Source organism: Chamaea fasciata, unplaced genomic scaffold (genome assembly GCF_029207755.1).
Source record: "Chamaea fasciata isolate MVZ Bird 193981 ecotype frontalis unplaced genomic scaffold, bChaFas1.0.hap1 SCAF_2, whole genome shotgun sequence".
NCBI classification, from domain to species: Eukaryota; Metazoa; Chordata; class Aves; order Passeriformes; family Sylviidae; genus Chamaea; species Chamaea fasciata.
Window position 1 is genome coordinate 113,096,468 of NW_027094087.1, and position 21,557 is coordinate 113,118,024.

Genomic DNA, 21,557 nt, shown 5'->3' on the forward strand with positions numbered 1-21,557 from the left:
GGCTACTTATTGCTCAGGACTCTGAGGGAGGGGGAGGAAAGCCCTACATGTCTCAAACTGGGCTCTGGAAATTTTTGTTTCCCTTTCTCCAAGCTCAGCCACACGTGCAAGTGAACACAGCTTGACAAGTTGCCACATCTCAGATGATAACTCTCCAATTTCCTTTCAGCAAGTGGGAAATTAATCCATTTATCTTAACCAGTGGTGACTGGGAGCTGTGCTCACATCACCTGGGTTTTGCTGAGGAATAAAGAGCACGTGGAGTTTCCATGGCTCAGCTAATATGTGGCAACTTGTCAAGCAGCCACAAGCGTTATCATACATCTGCTTCCTTAATTCCCTACATGAAATGGTGGCAGTGCTCTTCATGGTGTCAGGGCTGATGAAAATAAATTCACTCGTGTTTCTGCAATGGGTGAATTCACAGGAAAATGCTGTGAGAAAATGAATGTCTGTTTTCAGGGCACAGTTTGAACTGTGTGCAGTAAATAAATTGTGGAGCAGCACACTGAACAATGAGAAGGAAATGGTATTTCAAATATCTGCTCGTTTAAAAAAAATTCTTTCTTTCTTGTACCTTGATTGAAGCAGTGGTCCTGCAAAAAAATATCATTATGATCATGTTTGTAAATATTACATATAAATTTCTTTGCTGTTAAACAACAAATTGAAAAGAAAAACCACACAAAACTTTATTATGAGGCACCATGCTGAACGCTACAGGGTTCACCACCAGTGTTTGAACCTTTATTTCCTCCACACAGACTTCAGCCACTTGAGTTATTTTCAGAAATAGCCGGAAAAATTTGGAGGCAGCGGGAGGCAGCATTTTGTATGGCAAATTTCAGCCAACAGTTAAACGCTTGGCAAACTCGCGAGGAACTGAAAACAAGGCTCCTAAGGAGAAGCTGCAGGAATAGGTGGAGCTCCAGCTCCTGACTACACATGTCGAGTTGGTAGCCTGGTGTCCTCAGCCCAGGTGCTGCTGGCTTTGATAATCTCAGTATTTTGGAAACTTTCCTATGCAAATGTATGTGTGTAACCTGCAACATCTATTTATTGCTGTCAAGGAGAACAGTCTGCGCGGTTTTTCTTGCTCCACACAGACAAGCTGTTGGTTTATTTTCTCTGCGTGCTGTTCAATCCATCACCTCTTTTCCAACCTCCCATAGATTCTGCCAACTGTGCGTGAAGATTCTGGCTTCTTTTCCTGCCACGCCATCAATTCTTACGGGGAGGATCGTGGAATAATTCAGCTTACTGTGCAAGGTAGGGAGAGGAAAACACAAGGGAAAAAACTCACAGCTATTGTAGGACAGGAAGTGTAGAAATCTGCTTGGGGGAGGAAGGTTTGATTCCTAATTAAATGTGTTCCTCATTGTCACAGAAATGAGGAGATGAATTAAGGTTCTCAGTCTTTCATTTTCCAGCATCATAGATTATATATAAAAAAAAGCATGAGTCCTTCTAGACCTGTAGAAATTAATTAGATTTTTTTTTCTTAAATACAGTAGGTGGCAATTGCCGAAGATATTTAAAACTAATATCTTCAGTAAGGATTGTGGATATGGAGGATTGAGGGAGAGCAGGTTGCATTTGATTTTAAAGAACAAATGTACTTCAAACCCGGGTCTGAAATAAAGCAAAAGTGATCTCACTTCATCTCTAGAGAAATGTTAAACCTACCGTGGAATTTAAAGCAAAATATTTCAAGTTTAATCAGTCAAAATAAATTGTGAGCAGTTTGCACAATCCAAACTCTAGGAATTTATGTTGCCTGGGGCTGGGGTTCCTCTCCCACAGGGCAGAAACAGCAAGTCCTGGAGAGGTGACAATATTTGAGATGCAGGCACAGGCAGGACTCAGCCACCGGCCACTGCTCATTCTCATGTGGTGCTGGTTCCTCCTGTGCCTCTCTGAGCCTGCTCACAACAAATTCCTACAACTTGCAGATTTCTCTCTCCCTGCCCTTGATTCCAAGTAGCAGCAGATTCCAGAAAATGCCTAAGGCAGCCCTGTTGAAAAATTCAGGTGGAGTTTAGGGACAGGTTTCCTGTTCCACCACTGCTCATCTAAGCTGCCATGACAATTTAAAGGGACATTAGAACGGGTCTAGGTGCTGGTTATTTACAACTTTAACTTTAGTGGCACAAAGAGCTTTCAGAGTGATTTAATCAGATTATTCTATTATTAAAGTAAGACTTTTAAACACACTCAAAGAGACAGAAATTTTACTCTCTCCCCATCAAATTTAGCACTTTTGAGTTCAGTGATCACACTCCTACAATCACTTTTTGAGTAAAATCCCTGATAGAAGTATCAGGGAAACATGGTGTTTGAGGTTTAACGCCTTTCCTGGAATGAAAGCCCAAGCTGGAGTGATTTTAAGGAAATGCAACCAAGAAGGTCAAAGGGGAGTATTCAAGATTACACCAGTGACTTCGATTTGAAAAGTGCTGATACTTCCAGCAGGTGATGAACAGGATCAGGGTCCCCATGAGTGCCCAGAGGGATGCCAGGCAGGCTGAGCCAGCACCATGCTGACTGGTGTGCCCCCGTTAAGAGGATGGGGTTTGTTCTGAGCAGAGCTCTGTGTGTGTTTGCCCAGAACCCCCTGACCCCCCTGAGATAGAGATCCGGGAGGTGAGAGCTCGGAGCATTGCCCTGAGGTGGACCATGGGCTTCGACGGCAACAGCCCCATCACCGGCTACGACATCGAGTGCAAGAACAAGTCAGGTAAGGAACAACTTCAGTAAATCCCCCTTGCTGCTCATCCCCCACCAGTTTGTGTTGTAAAAGTAATGCATAAATTGAAACTGCCTGATGGGATTTTTTTTTATCATGGTTAGTTTAATCTTACACGGGAAGATTTATCTTCATTTGTCGCCCTTTTTTTGTTTGCTTGCTTCGTGGTAAAGACACTAAATGTAGCAATTGCTGCTTTTGCCTTTTACCACTTTATGCTATATTTACTGAGGCAAAAATTTTGTGATGTTTTCATTAGTAGATAAAATATTTTCGAGGGTTTTGAATCATCAGTCATCATTTTAGCCCTGGCTTTGTATATGAAATCAATAATGTACAGGAGAGATTGATAATGTACCTAAAAGATGAGGAGTGGAAATTCTCCATTGAGGCTGAAGTCAGGAATTGCAGGTTTGGAGATGCAGATTAGGCAACGATGCCTTCAAGGGATATGCACACCTAGAAGTTTCTGGGCTCTGTTTTCTTTTTGATTATTTTCCTTTTGTACCAACCACCCATCTGCTCCAGAAAAGTATTTGAAAGTCATTCTTGCCTGATCGACTCTTTTCTCACACTAAAACACCTCTTGTATTTCTCAAATACAATTATAAATATTTAAGAACTATGTACCTCAGCACAACCCCATTTAAGATGACTGAGGTGCTTCCCTTCTATTGAAGCAGAGACAAGAAGGGATTTCAGAGCTCTAAAACATTTTTTTTAGATTTCGTTTGATGTTTTCAAGTGATAACACAGAATACAGGCAAAGATTCAGTGGGGGTCACCATGAACTTGCATAGAAAAATGATTTCTCTCCAATATGGAATGATAAATCGAGAGCAAGACAGCAAAAGAAGCATCATCAAGTTGCGTGGACATATCAATATATTGATAAAGGTAAAAAAAAAAATTAAAGAAGGAAAAAGAAGTGGGCAACAGAATTGGTGTCAAAGAAAATATTTATTTGTCTGTAGGAGAAATCTTGGAGGTCATATCCTAACAAGAACAGATTGTCTTCTTACTGCAAACAACAAAAATGTCATTTTTTTAGTCTGATGGTGAATATTTGGAGAAATTCAGATTTGAATTCTTGCCATTAATTAAACGACCAAGAAGATGAAATACCAAAGATAAGATTAATGGAAAACTTGCATGGGGTAGTTGGGAGAATTTGGAACAAAGAGGAAGAATTAAGAAAACTTTTCAATTTCCAGGAATTAAAGGGGTGGAACAAGATTTGGATTATATATTCAAGGAACATCCTATCAAGACCAAAGTGAAGCTTTGTAAACTGCAAAGCTGTGTTTTGTGATAATTTTCCACCTCTGTTGCCTTTCCTGAGGACTCAGGAGTGAGTTTAGATCAGATGCACCATCCAGGCTTCTCAAGCAGGAAAACTTTTCTGTTTCAGAGAAGGTGCAGGTGACCACAAAGAATGCATGGACTGTATTTAGCAGCTCTCACATATCCCATCATAAAATCATAGAAATTAGGTTGGAAAAGATCTTTAAGATCATCGAGTCCACAGTTAGCACTGCTGGTATCTACCCCATCAGACACAAAAGATACCTTAATTACCCCAATGGAATTAGTTACTGCATGGAAGGAGCATGGAGTTGTCTGTCCTGTAGGGTCCAGTTGCCATGACAGCACACTATGGATAGCAGGAACTTGGTGTTTCAGAATGTTTTGGTACTTAGAGCCATCACCAGTCTGTACAGAAATGTACCTGTGGCACTCAGATCTGGCCCTTCATGGAGACCAGTCCTTTGCAGCCTCCAGACCTTTCCATCGGAGGTGTGCAAAGAGCTCTGGAGACAGGAACGGGGGTGTGGGTCCTCCTTTGTGCGTCTCTCCCTATTCTTTTTAAATTTTTATGTCATTAGGGCAATCTTAGAGGCCAACTTTGAACAGTTCTTTTTGATTGCGCATTCTTGTGCTCCGGTGTGAGCGGCGCATCCCCCGAGTCCTCGATGCTTTCGCAGAGTTGGGAGTTCCCAGAACCTTTCCCGGGATCCGCGGGGATCCGGCCGGGAGCGGGGCCGGTGCAGTCCCAGGAATGGCCACCGGGGGGCAGCGCCGGACCATCTGAAACCTGGCGGTTGTGCTGAACGATAAGAAACACGAGTCTTTTTCGAACCCTCGTTACTCCCCGGCTGGATGAGAAACGCGAGTCTTTGCCGTCCTCTCCTCATTTCCCGGCTGGGACAAAGCCGGGGGGACCCCCGTTCACCGGGGCGGCAGCAGTGGCGGCGCCGCTCCCTCAGCGCCCGGCCCCGGCCCCGGCGGGCGGGGAGCCCTCGGCAGCGCCCTGGTGGCAGCAGGGCCCGAGCCCCGGGCCCGGGCTCCGTGCCCGTGGCGCCGCCGAGGCCAGGGGAGAGCTGCGAGAGTCGGTGCCTCGGGCACCGCCCCGAGCCGGGGGCAGCAGCCGGTCCCTGGCCTCGGGGAAGCGCACGGGGCTCTGGCGGTGCCGCTTGTGCAGGTGGCTGTGGATGGCCCCGTTCCTGCGTGCTGGCCCTGCCCCGCCCAGCTTCCCGTCCCCGGCAAAGGCGCGCAGGCTGCGCTCGGTGTCTCTGGGTGTCATGGCTAAAAGCGGTGAGGAGCCCCGGTGGCCGGGCAGAGCCCAGAGGGACAGCCCTGGTCCCCGGCCTCCCGCGGCTGCTGGAGCCGCTGCCCACAAGTCCCCGGCACGTCCGTGCGGCCGATTCCTCGTGGCCTGGGCAGCGCAGCCTGCAGACCCAGGGCTGTGCCCCGTGCGGCTGGGGCCGCCGTGTGGGAGCGTGGCCAAAGGCCCTCAGGGCTCTGGGCACAGCAGGGGCCACCGGGCCACAAGTGCGGGCGCTGCTCCGTGCCGGCTCCTGCCTGCTCCGCTGGTGTTGGGCTGCCGGGGGTGGCCCTTTGTGATAGGGGCGCTCGGTGTCGGGGCCCTTTGTGATACGGGACATGGTGGGGGCCAGACCCCCGCCCTGGCTCTGAGGGTGTCTAAGGGGCGCAGGGCCCTGGGGTGCCCAGTCCCAGGAGACCCGCTCTGTCAGGAGAAAGCAGCTCCCTGCCGTCTGTCTGCGCTAAACACCGATAGCAACAGACACTGATAGTGACAGGACAGTGATAGCGGCAAGGTAACTCCAACAAAGGTAACTCCAACAAAGGTAACTCCAACTCCCGGTCCCCCAGCCCCTTGCCCAGCTGGCTGCAAGCCCCCAGCAGGCAGTGGTCAGGGGCAGTGGGCAGATCAGCCCTGCCACTGGCAGAAACTGAGGCAGAGGAGCAGCCTTTCACTGACATGGACCAAGAACTTTCCCAGTGGGCAGATGATAGTGACGAGGAGCTTTCCCAGTGGGAAGAGGTAACAGTGAGAGAGAGGCAAGTAGTAACAGCCAAAAAAATTTTCCATCTGGGAGCCAGGAGGAGCAGAGAGCTGTACCAACACCAGGTACGTATACCTGTTCAAGACGTTTCAGAGTACAGCGATGAGACACACGAAGACATCTATGAGTGGGAAGAAACCATCAAAGTCCTGGAGCTGTATGAGTGGGAAGAACACGGTGAGGTATACCAAGAGGCGCATGAGTGGGAAGGACGTGTCACAACCCAAGGAATGTTCCAATGGGAAACAGATGTGAGTGGGCAGCAAGAGTTGGAATGGGAAGAAGAGGAGAGATCCCATGAGCTGTTCTTACAGAGAAATGTAAGTGTCCCAGAGGATTCCCAATGGGATGATATCCGAGAGTTGGACCAGAGGGAAGATGAGAGCTACCGAGACCTCTCATCATGGGAACAAGATGTGCAATCTCACATCTCTCAATGGGATGATGTCCAAGAGCTGTCCCGGAAGGAAGGTGAGAGGTATGAAGAACTCTCAACAGGGGAAGATGTGCACTCTCACATCTCTCAGTGGGACGATGTCCAAGAGCTGTCCCAGAAGGATAGTGAGAGGTACAAAGAAGTCTCACCACAGGAAGATGTGCACTCCCACATCTCTCAATGGGACAATATCCGAGAGCTGTCCCAGAGGGAAAGAGAGATACGAAGAACTCTCACCATGGGAAGAAGACGTGACCTCCCGCATCTCCCTATGGAAGGACAACAGAGAAGCAGAAATGTCCGGGGTGAGAGACAGCAGTGAAAAGGAGCAGTCACAAGGACCAGACACCGGAGCCCAGGAGCTTCCCCGATGGGCAGATATGAGTGACCAAAGACTGGCTCAACAGCAGGAGCATATGAGGACCCAGGACATGTCCCAATGGAAAAATGACATCAGCTCCAAGACCTGGGGTACACTCTTGCAACAAGTGAGGGACGAGGAGGCCAAGCCTTGTCCCCCAATGGGGCTCAGCTCTGCCAGCCATGAGGAAGAAAAGGTGGCAGCAGAGGCAGCACCTGCCCTGCCCAGCCTCTCTGTTGCCCCAGGCAGTCTCACAGAGGCCAAGTTGGCAGCTGCTGCCCTGGGCAGAGCTGGTGAGGAGGAAGAGCTGCTCAAGCCTCTCTCTCCAGAGGAGGTAAAGGCAGCAGCTCCTTCTGTCTCCAGTGAGGAGCTGCCATCAGCAGGGACACAGAGCCCACCCAGTGCTCCCTCCGACATCCCAATCTCTAGCAGGCTTCGCCATGCCAGGAAGGTGATATCACCAAGGAGTTCCTGATTGAGGGACAGATGGAGGCCTATAAACAGTCGCAGAAGCTAGAGGAGGAGTATGATATCCAAGAACAGATGGCTGTAGAAGAAACACAGCGCAGCTCTCCCAGACCTGTGGGCATGGAGAAGGCAACAGAGGCAGAATCTGCCCTGCCCAGCGCCTCTCCTGCCCTGGACAGCCTCAGAGAGACTGACCTGGCAGACGCTGCTTCATGCAGAGCTGATGAGGAAGAAGAGATGCCTGAGCATCTCACTCTGGAGGAGATAAAAGCAGCAGCTCCTTCTCTGTCCATTGAGGGGCTGCCATCACCAGGGACAAAGAGCCCACCAAGTGTCCCATCTGAAACCCCAACCAGCAGCCAGGCTTCACCATTCCAGGACGTGAACATCACTGAGGAGATCCTGATCAAGGGACTGATGGAGGCATAGAAACCGAGGCAGAAGGTGGAGGAAGAGTATGACATCCAAGAACAGATGGCTGTAGAAGAAGCACAGCCCAGCTCTCCTAGCCCCATGGGCACAGAGGTGGTAGAAGAGGCAGCACCTGCCCTACCCAGCCCCTCTCCTGCCACAGGCGGTCTCACAGAGGCTGAGCTGGCAGCTGCTGCCCTGACCAGATCTTATGAGGAGGAAGAGCTGCCTGAGGAGGTAAAGGCAGCAGCTCCTCCTGTCTCCAGTGAGGAGCTGCCATCAGCAGAGACACAGAGCACACCTTGTCTCCCCTCCGACACCATGACCAGCAGCCAGGCTGCACCATTCCAGGTCCCGAACATCACCAAGGAGTTGCTGATCGAGGGAGAGATGTGGGCCTACAAACTAAGGCATAAGGTGGAGGAACAGGATGAAGTCCAAGAACAGATGGCTGTAGAAGAGACACAGCCCAGCTCTTCCAGCCCCATGGCCAGAGGTGGCAGCAGAGGCAGAGCCTGCCCTACTGAGCCGCTCTCCTTCCCCAGGCAGTGCCACAGAGGCTGAGCCAGCAACTGCTGTCTCATGCAGACCTGATGAAGAGGAAGAGCTGCCTGAGCCTCTTGCTCCAGAGGAGATAAAGGCAGCAGCTCCTTATGTCTCCAGTGAGGAGCTGCCTTCACCAGAGACACAGAGCTCACCCAGTGTCCCCTCTGACACCCCGACCAGCAGCCAGGCTTCACCATGCCAGGACATGGACCTCATAGAGGAGTTCCTGATCGAGAGGCTGATGGAGGACTACGAACCAAGGCAGAAGCTGGAGAAAGAGTATGATGTCCAAGAACAGATGGCTGTAGAAAAAACACAGCCCAGCTCTCCCAGCCCTGTTGACATGGCGGAGGCAGAAGAAGCAATGCCTGCCTTGCCCAGCATCTCTCCTGCCCTGGAAATTCTCACAGAGGCCGATCTGGCAGCTGCTGCCTTTGGCAGAGCTGAGGAGGAAGAGGAGCTGCCTGAACCTCTCACTCCAGTGGGGGTAAAGGCAGCAGCTCCTTCTCTCTCCAGTGAGGCGCTGCCATCGCCCAGGACACAGAGCCCACCCAGTGTCCCCTCCAACATCCCAATCTCTGGCCAGGCTTTACCATACCAGGACGTGGACATCATCAAGGAGTTCCTGTTTGTGATCCTGGGAATGGTGGAGCTGTCCAGCTCGAGGCAGAATCTGGAAGAAGAGTATGACGTCCACGAATGGATGGGTGTAGAAGAAACATAGCCCAGCTCTCCTAGCCCTTTGGGTGTGGAGGAGCCAGCAGAAGCAGCCCCTGCCCTGCTTAACCGCTCTCCTGCCAAGGCGGTCTCACAGAGGCTCAGCCAGCAGCTGCTGCCCTGGCCAGATCTTATGAGAAGGAAGAGCTGCCTCAGTCTCTCGCTTCAGAAAAGACAAAGGCAGCAGCTCCTTCTGTCTCCAGTGAGGAGCTGCCATCACCAGGGACACAGAGCCCACCCAGTGTCTCCTTTGACATCCCAATCTCCAGCCAGGCTTCACCATGCCAGGACGTGGACATCATCGAGGAGTTCCTCTTTGTGATCCTGGGACTGGTGGAGCTGTCCAGATTGGAGCAGAAGCTGGAAGAAGAGGATAATGTGCAAGAATGGATGGGTGTAAAAGAAACACAGCCCAGCTCTACCAGCCCTGTGGGTGTGGAGGAGGCAGCAGAGGCAGCGCCTGCCCTGCCCAGCGCCTCTCCTGCTCCAGGCAGTCTTACAGAGGCCGAGTTCGCAGCTGCTACACTGGCCAGATCTTATGAGGAGGGAGAGCTGCCTGAGCCTCTCACTCTAGAGGAGGTAAAGTCAGCAGCTCCTCTTTTTAGTGAGGAGCTGCCATCACGAGGGACACAGAGCCCACCCAGTGTTCCCTTTGACACTCCAACCAGCAGCCAGGCTTCACCATTCCAGGACGTGAACATCACTGAGGAGATCCTGATCAAGGGAGAGATGGAGGCCTACAAACTGAGCGAGAAGCTGGAGGAAGAGGATAATGTCCAAGAACAGATGTCTGTAGAAGAAACACCGCCCAGCTTTTCCGGCCCTTTGGGTGTGGAGGAGACAGCAAAGGCAGCACCTGCCCTGCCCAACCTCTCTCCTGCCCCAAGAAGTCTCACAGAGGCTGGGCCATCAGCTGCTGCCCTGGACAGAGCTGATGAGGAGGAAGAGATGCCTGAGCCTCTCACTCCAGAGGAGGTAAAGTCAGCAGCTCCTTCTCTCTCCAGTGAGGCGCTGCCATCACCAGGGATAGAAAGCTCACTCAGTGTCCCCTCCGACACCTCGACCAGCAACCAGGCTTCACCATTCCAGGACGCAATCACCAAGGAGATTCTGATCCTGATCCTCGTGATTTTGTACATCTTGCAAAGCTGGAGACAGAGTATGCCCTCTAAAAATTAATGGCTGTAGAAGAAACACACCCCAGCTCTCCTAGCTCTGTGGGCATGGAGGTGGCAGCAGTGGCAGCACCTGCCCTGCCCCCAGGAGTTCCACAGAGGCCAAGCTGGCAGCTGCTGCCCCAGCCAGAGCTGGTGAGAAGGAAGAGCTGCCTTAGCCTCTCCTTCCAGAGGAGGCAAAGGCAGCAAATCCTTCTCTCTCCAGTGAGGAGCTGCCATCAGCAGGGACACAGATCTCACCCATTGTCCCCTCCGACACCCTAACCTGCAGCTAGTTTTCACTATGCCAGGATCAGAACATCACTGAGGAGTCCCTGATCCAGGGAATGATTGTAGTGGTTTGAAAGCAAAACAGGTGAGAGGCTCCAAGTCAGAAATACAATTTAATAGGAAAAAAAGGGGGGAAAAAGGTAAAATAACACAAATGCAATAATACAAAACACCACTGACAGAGTCAGAATACATCCTGAGCAGGGTGATGGAAGCAGTCCAGATGAGGTGGTCTTCCTGAAGCAGAAATCCATGGAAAAGTCTGGTAGCTCTTGCACTCTGGGGTTCCAGTGGGTAAGGCTGCTTGTACTGTCTCAAATCCCAGATTATATCCAGGTGGGAATGCTTGGTTCCTCCCTCTGGGCGGAGCATCTCACAATGGGATGATGAGTCATGCAGTGGGTCCTTGATGGCCCATTAAACAGAGATAACTCCCAGAGGGAGTTATCTATGAGTTATGCAGCAGGACATTTGATGGGCCATTAGCAGAAGATAGCCCTGAGGGAGGGGGCCCGCGAAGAGCACTGCTCCAACAATTGGATTCAACAGTTCATGAAGATGGTGATAGAATACTTTGTGCACATCCTACACTACAACCCAGGACAATGATGGACTTTCATCTCATGAGGCAGAAGCTGGATGAGTATGCTCTTCAACAACAGATGGCTGTTGAAGGAACACAGTCCAGCTCTCCCAGACCCGTGGGCACACAGGTGGCAGCAGAGACAGCCTGTCCCCTGCCCAGTGCCTCTCCTGCCTCACAGAGTCCCGTGGACCAGAACATCACCAGGGAGATTCTGAGTCAGGTGCTACAGGAGATCCAGGCACTCAAGCAGCAGCTATAAGATACCTATGCCCTTCAACAGATGTCAGCTGTAAAAGTAGAATCAGTAGTCACAGCCAAAAGGGAAGAGAGTTCAGTGCCTGCCCTGCACAGTACCCCCAGCCCCTGTCCTGCCCAGCTGGGAGCCCAGGCCCTCCATAGGCAGCCAGCTGTCCCTGGGAAACATCCTTCCCACTTCAGGTGGGTGCTGTGTGTGCTGCAGGGGCTGTTCCAGTGTCCCTGCCTGAGGCTACAGCCAGAAGAGTAAAACAGATGAGGAAGAAGATGAAGAAGAGGAAAAAGAAGACAAAGAGAAACAAGATGAAGGAGATGACAAAGAAGATGAAGGAGATGACAAAGAAGATGAAGAAGACGAAGCAGATAAAGATGAAGCAGACAATGAAGGTGAAGCAGAAAATGAAGATGAAGATGATGATGATGATGAAGACAAAGAATACAATGATGATGAAGAAGATGAAGATGACTGCCTCAGTTTTGAAACAGATTTAAGAAAGGACACTCAGCAATGAAGAGTCTCCTCTAAAGGGTTTCAACAATCCCCCTCCACAAACAGAAAATTAATACCAATAGAGAGGAGTGAAAAAAACCAAAACCAACAGTTAGTTAACAGACTACTCACAGAACTCTCCCTCCTGCCCCACACAGACACAAGAACAAAGACCTAAAAATTCCTGGAGAACAGGGCAAACGCTGAAGAAATCCCTCTTCCTGACATGGGGTATGAGATGGCACCAGCTTTCACACTGAGGGAAGTGAAGCTTCCATGGAGGAGTTCCATCCAGCAGGATCTCAGCCCTGGTGTCACTCTGGCACTGACTTCCTCTTTTGGGCAGATGAAGCAGTTCGGCTGGAGTCTCTTGCTCTGCTTTCTGTGCCTGGCTCGGCTCCCCAAGGCTTGGGACTGGAACGGGGCAGCCCTGCTCCCGCTGGTGCCGCTTCTCTGATGTCAGAGCAGCAGCTGCTCGGTTCATCTGGAGGATCTGGAAGATTGCTGCTGCAGCTCCTCCAAGCCAGGGAAGGGAAAAGTTTTTTGATGGGCAACCAAAGCCAAGCAAGCCCAGCAAAACCAAACTGCACAGCACCACGGAACACCTGGGCAGTGAGGCTTGGAAAATGTCGCCCATATAGAGCCCAAAGCTGCCTCCTTCCCTGGCCCTGCACACACCCAGCTCCAGGCCTGGAAGGAACAGCAGTCACTTCTTGGGCATAAAGCAGAAGCTCCTGGAACAGACTCTCATCATAAACCCCTCCAAGACAACAACTAGGAAGACAAAAAGATGAAGTCAAAGACAATGAAGACAAAGACAGTGTAGAAGAAGACAAAGACAAAGAAGATGATCAACAAGAAGACAAAGAAGAAGATGACGACAACAAAGCAAATGAAGGTGAAGGTGATGAAGAAGAAGACAAAGATGATGAAGACAAAGACAACGAAGAAGATGATCACAACAATGAAGGTGAAGACTAAGAAGATGGAGGAGACAAAGAAGAATAATTTAAAAATACATACAAGAAAAATAGTAATAAGAATTTAAAAAAAGAAGAAGAGTAACCAACATAAGAATTTAAAAATACATAGAAGAAAAGTAATAGGAATACGAATAGGAATTTAGAAACACATAGAACAGAGAAGAAGAGTTGTTAGAATAACAAAGAAGAAGGGTAGTTAGAACAAGGAGAAGAAGAAAATGAATAATTTAAGAATACAAAAAAGAAGATAAAATTTAATGAATAGGTAAAACCATCAAATTTATTTTATTATATATTGTGTATTACAGTCTTTGATATAAAAACATGAATATACAATATGTTTTACTTATGATACATTGTAATTTCCCAGAAAATAACCAAAGAAAGATAGAACTGTTACAGTTACTGAACAATTTGTGTATTTCCTAACAAAGTTTGAAACACAAGAAAAGAGTCTCCAGACTTCATTTCCTGTCTCTCAGAGGTACTGAAGTCTTTTCACCCTCCGTGCCATTGAGTGCCCTGGGAGCAGTGAGCACTCAGCCCATAGCAGCAGCGGGAGAGTTCCCGGCTGGGCCGGCAGGGCAGGGCTGCCACTGCTCTCTCTCTCGGCAAACTCCAGGCTCACGTTGAGGCAGGCGGAAAGAGAACTCTGCTGGGAAGGCTTTTGCAGCAGGGCTGTGCAGCCGGGACAGGAGACCCAGCACAGCCCCGCTCTGATGCTGCCCATGGCCAGGGAGCCAGGCTGGGTTAGAAAGGCAGCACCAGTTTGGCGTGGGCCAGAAGCAAGGGCTGCTCCTTCCCAGGCTTGCTGTGGCTGTCAAGGTGCTGCAAAGGCTCTTCTCACCATTTTCACTTCTATTCTGCCCTCAAAACATCCACCAGAAGGAACTTGCAGGTGACCCTGTGGCTAAAGCCTTGTACACTCTATTGCCCTGTTCTTACCCAGGGCCTGCTCAGCAGAAAGCATCTGTGGAGTCACTTCTGGAGTCTGTACAACTTCTACCCCGACAGAATGATTTGGGTTAGCAGGAACCTTAAATCTCATGTAGTTCCAGCTGATTGTCTCCTGCTCTGTCTCCCTTTCTCTGACAGGTGTTTCCTTTCTCTTTCTACCTACCTACCTACCTACCTACCTACCTACCTCACACTTCTTGTGCAATCAAATCCATGTTGTTCAATAAAATTCCTCTGTTGTCATCCCATGGTCTCATTTGCCTCTTAATCAGGGCAGGGGCATCTATCCCTCATCAGATCATGGCACATTGGCAGGGACACCTTCCACTATGCCAGGTGGCCCCAAGCCCCAGTGTCCAACCAGGCCTGGGACACTTCCTGGGATGGGGCTGCTACATCTTCTCAGGGCAACCTGTGCCAGAGCCTCCCTTCCCTCACACGGAAGAGTTATTTCTGAAAAGCCTCTCAGAGTTCTGTCCCTGGAGCCAGGCTGGCTGTGTTTCTCAACAGCCCTGTCTGCCTTGAGCAGCCTTGTGCAAGGCAGGAGGGGTTCCCCAGGTGCAGCCAAAGCCCCCAGATCAGTGCACACACAGCACTGGGGCTGCACTGCAGCACTGGGGCTGCACTGGTGCTGCAGGACAGCCCTGCAGGGCTCAGTGCTGAACAGCTGTGGCTGGAGTCCAGTGTTGTCACTCGCAGCCTCAGGGCTGCTCCAGGGCAGGGGCTTTCTCTTGGATTAATTTTTCCTTCTGGGATAACTTTCACAGAATTACAGAATCCCTGAGGTTGGAAAAGGCCTCCCAGCCCATGGAGTCCCAGCTGTGCTGGATGCCCACCTTGTCCCCAGCGCAGAGCACTGAGTGCCACCTCCAGGCCTTCCTTGGACACCTCCAGGGATGGGCACTCCACCACCTCCTCAGGCAGCCCCTTCCAATGTTTAACCACCCTTTCAATGAAGAAATTCCTGCTGATATGCAACCTGACCTTCCCCTGGCACAGGCTGAGGCTGTGTCCTCTCATCCTGTCGCTTGTTGCCCAGGAAAACAGGCCAGTCCCCACCTGGCTGCACCCTCCTGTCAGGGAGCTGTGGAGAGCAGTGAGGACTCCCCTGGGCCATTTCTGTTTATTAACTCCCTTCCCTACCTTTGTTTAGAGCACAATCAACTTTCTCACTGAGTGAGGATCCCTTTGGGGCAGCAATTTCCAATTTTTGTGCAGTTGTTCCCGTGTCCCAATGGTAAAAAATCACACTCACGAAACCAGGGAATCTTTTCTGATCTCACCACTTCCTCAAAGAGTAGCTATTTCTGTGGATTTGCTGATGTCCCCAGAGCTAAGATCCCGTTGTTCTCAGCAGCACTCTTGAAGCAGTCAGAAGTGCTCTCAAGGAAGGGGAAGGATCACCGGGTTTGCTTGGACCAAAATGTTTTTTTCTGGATTAACACAGCGATGGCATGAAACAGTTTAACTTCGTGCTTTTATAACCCGCATTAACACCACCATTTATTTGTCTGTTTCTACTGATATTTCTTATTAAACAGACTCTTGGGATTCTGTCCAGAGAACCAGAGATGTTTCCCCTCAGCTAAACCAAGCCACCATCATCGACCTGCACCCGTCCTCCACCTACAACATCCGCATGTACGCCAAGAACCGCATCGGCAAGAGCGAGGCCAGCAACGAGCTCACCATCACCACTGATGAAGCAGGTATCCCTGCTTTGCAACCTCTAAATTCTGTGGGAATTATCTCTCTTTGATGTCAGGAATCTTTGCATGAAATGCTGTTTATGTGGCTGCAGCTGTGTCAAAAGGAATACTAAGTTACTCCCATAGAAGATTGTGACTTTTGCAACTTCATTGTGCAGGGCTGTAATTAAAGCTGTTCAGTGGCATCTAGTGGTCAAAGAAGACATTGTGCTCCAAATTTTCAGCTTATGATGTTGGGAATAACACACCTGTTATCTACAGTGAGGCAACTCAATCAGCAACATCCTGGTTTTAGTGGTGGTGCCTCCCCTGTGGGGTATTGTGGCTTTCCTTACTTGTTTAGGTATTAATGTCAGTAACTAATTTAAATTTCTCCCTTTTGCGAATGTTGATTCACATGAATCAACTCTTCATTTGAATATTCCCTCACTCAATGCAACCTTCATTTGAATATTCCCTCACTCAACCCACCCACCATTTATTTTTCTGGCCTCTGTTTTAGTCTCATGGCTGTCACTTGTTAATGTCATCACCCTCATCTTTGTTCTGTTGTGTTACAGAATCACAGAATCATTTAAGATGGAAAAGACCTCCAAGATCATCGAGTCTGACCTTTATTTTTACCTTTAACCTTTTATTGTCCTGCATCAGCACCAGGAGTACAGTGTGGGTGTTTTCCCTCTGGTGGCTGGAGTCACTCTTGTGTACATGGAATTTCTGCCTTCCTTTTCCTTATGCTAAGTCAGCACTGCTTCCTTCTTTGGGGGTTTGGAGACAACAACATGGTGATATAGTCCTGGCAGTGAAAATTCCCTTTCTCTTTCAAGATTCTTGTTGGTCTTGGATCTGAACACCAAGAGATTGATTTTTAGTTCAGCTCCTATGAACACAACTGTGTAATTCCCACCTAATTTCTCTGGGAATTTCCTACAATGGAAACACAGTCCTTGTCAGGACAACATGGTTTTGGTTCTGAAGGATTTTCTGAGTAGGAGCAGGACACAAGGGCTCGCAGTGGAAAGCAGAATAAGCTGGAGACAACATAAGTTTCTTTTATCATTCCAGCAGAAGGAAAACATGCAGTGAACAGATTTAACAGTGGATAGTTTGTTTGAAAAATACTTATTTTTTTATCAGAAATGTTCTCTTCCTTTGTGCAAAAAAAACATGAAATCATTAGAGAAAACAGACTATCCATTTTTTCCAGCCAGAGTCTTCCATAACCCCAAAATGCCCATCCTTCCTTGTGCAAAATAGAGGGCTGAGTCTTGTATCAGCTCTCTCACGCTCCCTTTTTCACCCATGCTTGGAATGTTTTTTACTTGCCAAGTTTTTCCTGACTGGTAATTAAGCTGTCAGGATCAGCAGCTGCCCTTGGAACAAAAAAACCAGCTTCCCCATGAGCAGGGTGGAACCTTAACATCACATTTTATTCAGTTCTTCGTAACCAGGTTTCAGAATAAATGATCCTTTTGTCGCTGTCTTTTGAGGAGCTGTTTGTTGGTAGAAAAAGACCAGCAGTGTGGAACTGTATTCAAAAGTCACTGATCTACCTAGGGAAGGACTAGGTCAGAGGAGGTCAGGCTTAGGCAGAGTTTGTGATGTTTTTCTCCTGGGTTTTTATTTCAGGGGATGCACAAAGTGTAGGAACATCATTTTTTTGATCACTGTTTACTTCTGTTCTCTGCTTTTACAGCAGGCAATGGAGAACAGCATGGGTGCAGGGGATGAGAGAGAAGGTAATGAGCAGGGAGCAAAATAAAGGTCCAAGAAATACAAGATAAAAACCAAGCAACATGGAAAGGGGGCGCAGATTCTGTATCACATATTGCAGAGAAATATCTCTATTAAAAAGAAACCTGTAAAAGGTCTCTCTGGCAAAAGGATGGCTAAGGATGGGATGATTTCAAAGCTTGCAGACCATATCTTTCTTTCCATACAACCCCAATTAGCTCATGTGTTGGAAAATAGATGCCAGTACACACTAGCACTAATGCCTGTCAGAAAAAAAGAAGCATTATGGCCATTGCCTAATACTGAAATCAATAGAGGAAATGGGGCTATCTGTGTTTTCTTTATGTCCTTGCTACAAACTCTGTATGACATTACGTATTTGAAACAAATGACTTCTTATTTAACATTTCCCTATGGTGTGCTGGAAGCACTTAACTATTCAGGTCTGTGAAAAAAAAATTTGGGGTGTTTTGAGGGAAAATCAGGATTTTTAGGGGCATGTTTTAAACCCCATTTTTAGGATCAAATGCTTCGCTCAAATTCCACTGCGTTATAATGTACCCCAGAGAAGTGGCATTCATTTTTGTCAACAGGGGGACAGAATCAAGGTCATGCTTCAAAAAATTCATGGAGATTTCATTTTTGCCAGTGGACGTTTTCCTCTTCTCCTTCCTTTGTATTAATGCAAGGAGAATGGTAATAAAGTTCTTTCAAGCTTTGGAAATTTCCCATATGAAGGAATGGCAGAGAATAGGGCATATTTAATAACTTAAACATATTATAGGCTGTATTCTGTGTCTTTGCTTTCATCAGTTAAAGCACAATGTTCTGGTTCCTTTCACCACAGCTGTCATTTATTGCTGCTCCACCTCTAACAGCCCATTCTCACCCTTTTTATTGCTTCCCTTCCTTTGTCCTGCTATTAAACTTCATTTAATACCTTTTACTGAGGCCGTATTCTGCATCAAGGGAACCCTCTGCAGCAGCTCGAGATGGCTCCATCCCTCTCCTCAGATCTTTCCTTTGCACTGATTTATCTCGCTGAGCAAGCAATTTGCTGCACATCTCTCTGTTCAATCCCAGCTGATCCTGATCTGCTTTGTAGCTGCCCAGCTGACAAGGAGGTGCCTCCTTTTTTCATTCACATTTAAAGCCTCCTGCACACCTTTGGTACTGTGTGGATGGTCCATGAAACTTTCCCTGGCTCAGGCAGGAGTTGAAAGAAGGTTTTTCCATCTACCTGAGGCTTTTTTTTGTCTGAATTCCAGGTTGCAACTCTTAATGGGCAGGGGGAGGAAGAGTGTAAAATGTGCAAGATTTTGTGTAAAATATCTGATGTTGGACTGAATGTGCTCAGTTTCCAGTGAGCAAAGGGGATCCCACTGGCAAATTTGCAGCAGGTTGAAAGCTGGATTAGGAACTCCTGGCTGACCCGCTTTAAATGGGTTCTGCTACTCTACTTTTCTGTCACCCACAGGGTTGTGACTGCTGAGAATTCCACTTTCCCATCTCCAGATATGCAGAAATGATACTGTGAGAGTACCTCTAGCCAAGAAAACCACTTTATTTACCATCTTGGTATGTTTTGTCACATGTTGTATTTTGCTGTTGGCCAGAGATGACACCTGATGCAGAAGACTTCCTGGCCCTGCTTTTGTTTGGTGAAGTTTTCCATGTGACACTGACTCCAACCTCTGTGATGCTGGGGTGTAAAAGTGGTGACATTTTGTGTGAAATGCTGACTTCCTTGGGCTGTGAGGGCCAGTTTTGATGCATTTTCTTTCTCTTTCCAGCCCCTGATGGTCCACCTCAGGATGTGCAGCTTGAGCCTATATCTTCACAGAGCATCAGAGTCACCTGGAAGGTAAATACTCACACATCCATGGACAAGATAGGCTCTGTCAGTATTTGGATGCTTTTAGGGGAGTATTATAACAACTGTGCCTTGGTTATTTTATTTTGGAGAGACATTGCAGGTGCCCTTTGCCAACAAATCTTAAAATATTTGCCATTGAAGGGAGCATCATGCAAAGGAAGCCTTCCATTGGAGAGTAAAAGTAGTAGCTGCATGCATTTCCTTCTTTTTTCTGATTTCAGAGATGAGGCCACATGTTTAGGAAATGAACACACACAAAATTTCACCGTGGTTCTGGGCAAAACTTCCTCAGAAACCATTGGAACTTGTGGAATTTTTTTCCCATTGCAATAGACTTTGGGACAGATTTTTGCTGCACAGAGAGAGCAGTATGAGTGTCTCAGTCCATGAGAACTGATGAAGAGTAAATAATATAAAAATATAATCAGCTGGTATAATTTAAAAATCTGGCATGTCATGTGACTCAATTTTTCCAAGTTTTTCCCAGCATTTTGACAATGATAGAAAGTTTTAAATGCTTTGGTGTGACACCAGAGGTACTTAAACCATGTGTTAAATGTTTTTGTGATATATACTGCTTGTATTTTGTGTTGATAATTCTATATATTTACAATTCTGAAATATGTAATAATTAAGGGCTGAAGTGGTATAGTGGCATAATAATAATGATTAATTTCTATACTGATGTTACTCCTGGAAATGTGAGTGATGTGGCTTTTGTCTTATTATATGGATTATTCAGAAAGTCAGAAGCAGTGAGGTTCTGCTTATTAACCAAATAACTATGGGTGATTGGTTATTTATTGCATAATAATGAATATAGTGTAAGTTCAAGCCAGTTTCTTCAAAGGCAGGTTCAGAACCTCTTCTGCACAGGTCACAAAAAATGCAGTGTTGATTCTTGGATCTTGTCCAGATCTTAAATTTATTTCAGTGTTTCTTTTCATCAAATAGTTTCCAAAACCAAAAGCTGTGTGGTCACAGATTTACCTGGAGTGAAACACAACAATGTACTTAGAGAAGACATGGATTTAAATCCAACACACAGTCAGTAGAGCAAAGGAAGTTGTTTTTGAAGCCATGCAAGAGTTTACAGTGATTCTCAACAACTGAAATAAATTCTTAATAAGTTTTTTCTTTTTTAAACCACTTAAGAACTGTGACTATCTCATCAAGTCAACTCTAATCTTCAAGCTTCTATGCCTGAGCTTGTTTTTATAGATTTATGGGTAGGCTTATTGAAAAGCTTTGTTATCTTTTTCAGAAAGTTCACTTTGGGGAATGCTTTTAAAAGCAGCAAGAGAACATGGGCACCACTGGCTCATTGCTGGAGTTTATAGCTGCTGTTTGTGAAGTTTTGCCATTAAATTTTATAGATGCAGATGTGAACAGGCAGCTACAGGGCAAACAGAATTCCCACGCCTACATTTCAATAACTGCCTAAAATATATTTCAGTTTGTACTTCAAGGACATTTCAAGTACAACTGAGCATGTCCTGGGCTGTGGGTGTTGTCTGATATTGAAGGATATCAAACAAGGTGCTAGGGTTGTGTTCTCAAGATCGTGTTTGGAATTTGATTTGAGAATTCTTGTCAAGCAAAGTTCTGTATCTAATATAACAAGAGATTCCCAGAAATTAGTTGTATATTGAATACATGCTTCATTAGCCTGGTTTCATGAGCTGAAGGGAGAGATGGATTTTCACAATTTGGAAAGAACTTAAGGTGAAGTCACTGGGCAGGATTAGAGCTTGTGTAGTCCTACCTTTTGGAAGAGTTATTTCCTGAATGACAATTTGTAAACTGATTAAAAGATCTTCTCTTCCCTATTAGAAGTCCCAAACCAGGAGCGAGCCACTTTATCCCCTTGATTTATTGCAGTTTTCTCCAGGTCAAAGCAGTTATGGTTCATTACTCAAAAAGGAACTTTAGTATGGTCCCACGGACGTAATCCATTTGGTTCCATGCTGAATCCTAATTTTTGGGTAGGTCCTTACAATGCTGTGCAGAAGGCACTTATTGAGTGTCTAATAAAATGTAATAAAGAATAAAGAAATACCCCATGAGATCAATCCTACATTGTCATGGAAGCCAAAAAACAAGAAAAGAACCTGACCTTGGTAGTATTTATCTTGGAGGCATGTGGAACTGCCATGAAAGGCTGTGATGACATTGAAGAAACAGCACTGTGCTGAAAATCATGGTTATATTTAAAGCTGGCAAACTTTATTAAAATACAGTGTCAATAACAGCAAAAGGAGCATGGAATAACACATCGATTATCTTTCATCTTCTATTAAATCCCATTTCTGCAACTTGCTCTAGCTGTAAATCTTCATTTAAAGTTTTGTCTTAGCCCACTCCTGGAAAATCCCAGTTGAGCAAAGTTGTATTGGCCTGTGATTTGTTTAATCCAAGATCTGTGTCCACAGAAGACACTGGGTTTCAGACTGAGCTGTTAAATAAAAC

At 47.1% G+C, this 21,557-nt stretch overlaps 1 protein-coding gene across 5 annotated transcripts in view; it reads left to right on the forward strand.

Annotated features, from left to right (window-relative positions):
* Positions 1 to 21,557, forward strand: part of DSCAM (DS cell adhesion molecule) — a 384,919-nt gene that overhangs the window by 270,252 nt on the left and 93,110 nt on the right. For all 5 annotated transcript variants that reach the window (XM_066177133.1, XM_066177137.1, XM_066177136.1 and 2 more), the window contains 4 exons: positions 1,173 to 1,269; positions 2,609 to 2,737; positions 15,311 to 15,478; positions 19,006 to 19,076. In XM_066177133.1, the coding sequence (XP_066033230.1) occupies positions 1,173 to 1,269; positions 2,609 to 2,737; positions 15,311 to 15,478; positions 19,006 to 19,076 (465 nt within the window). The remainder of the gene's footprint in view (positions 1 to 1,172; positions 1,270 to 2,608; positions 2,738 to 15,310; positions 15,479 to 19,005; positions 19,077 to 21,557) is intronic.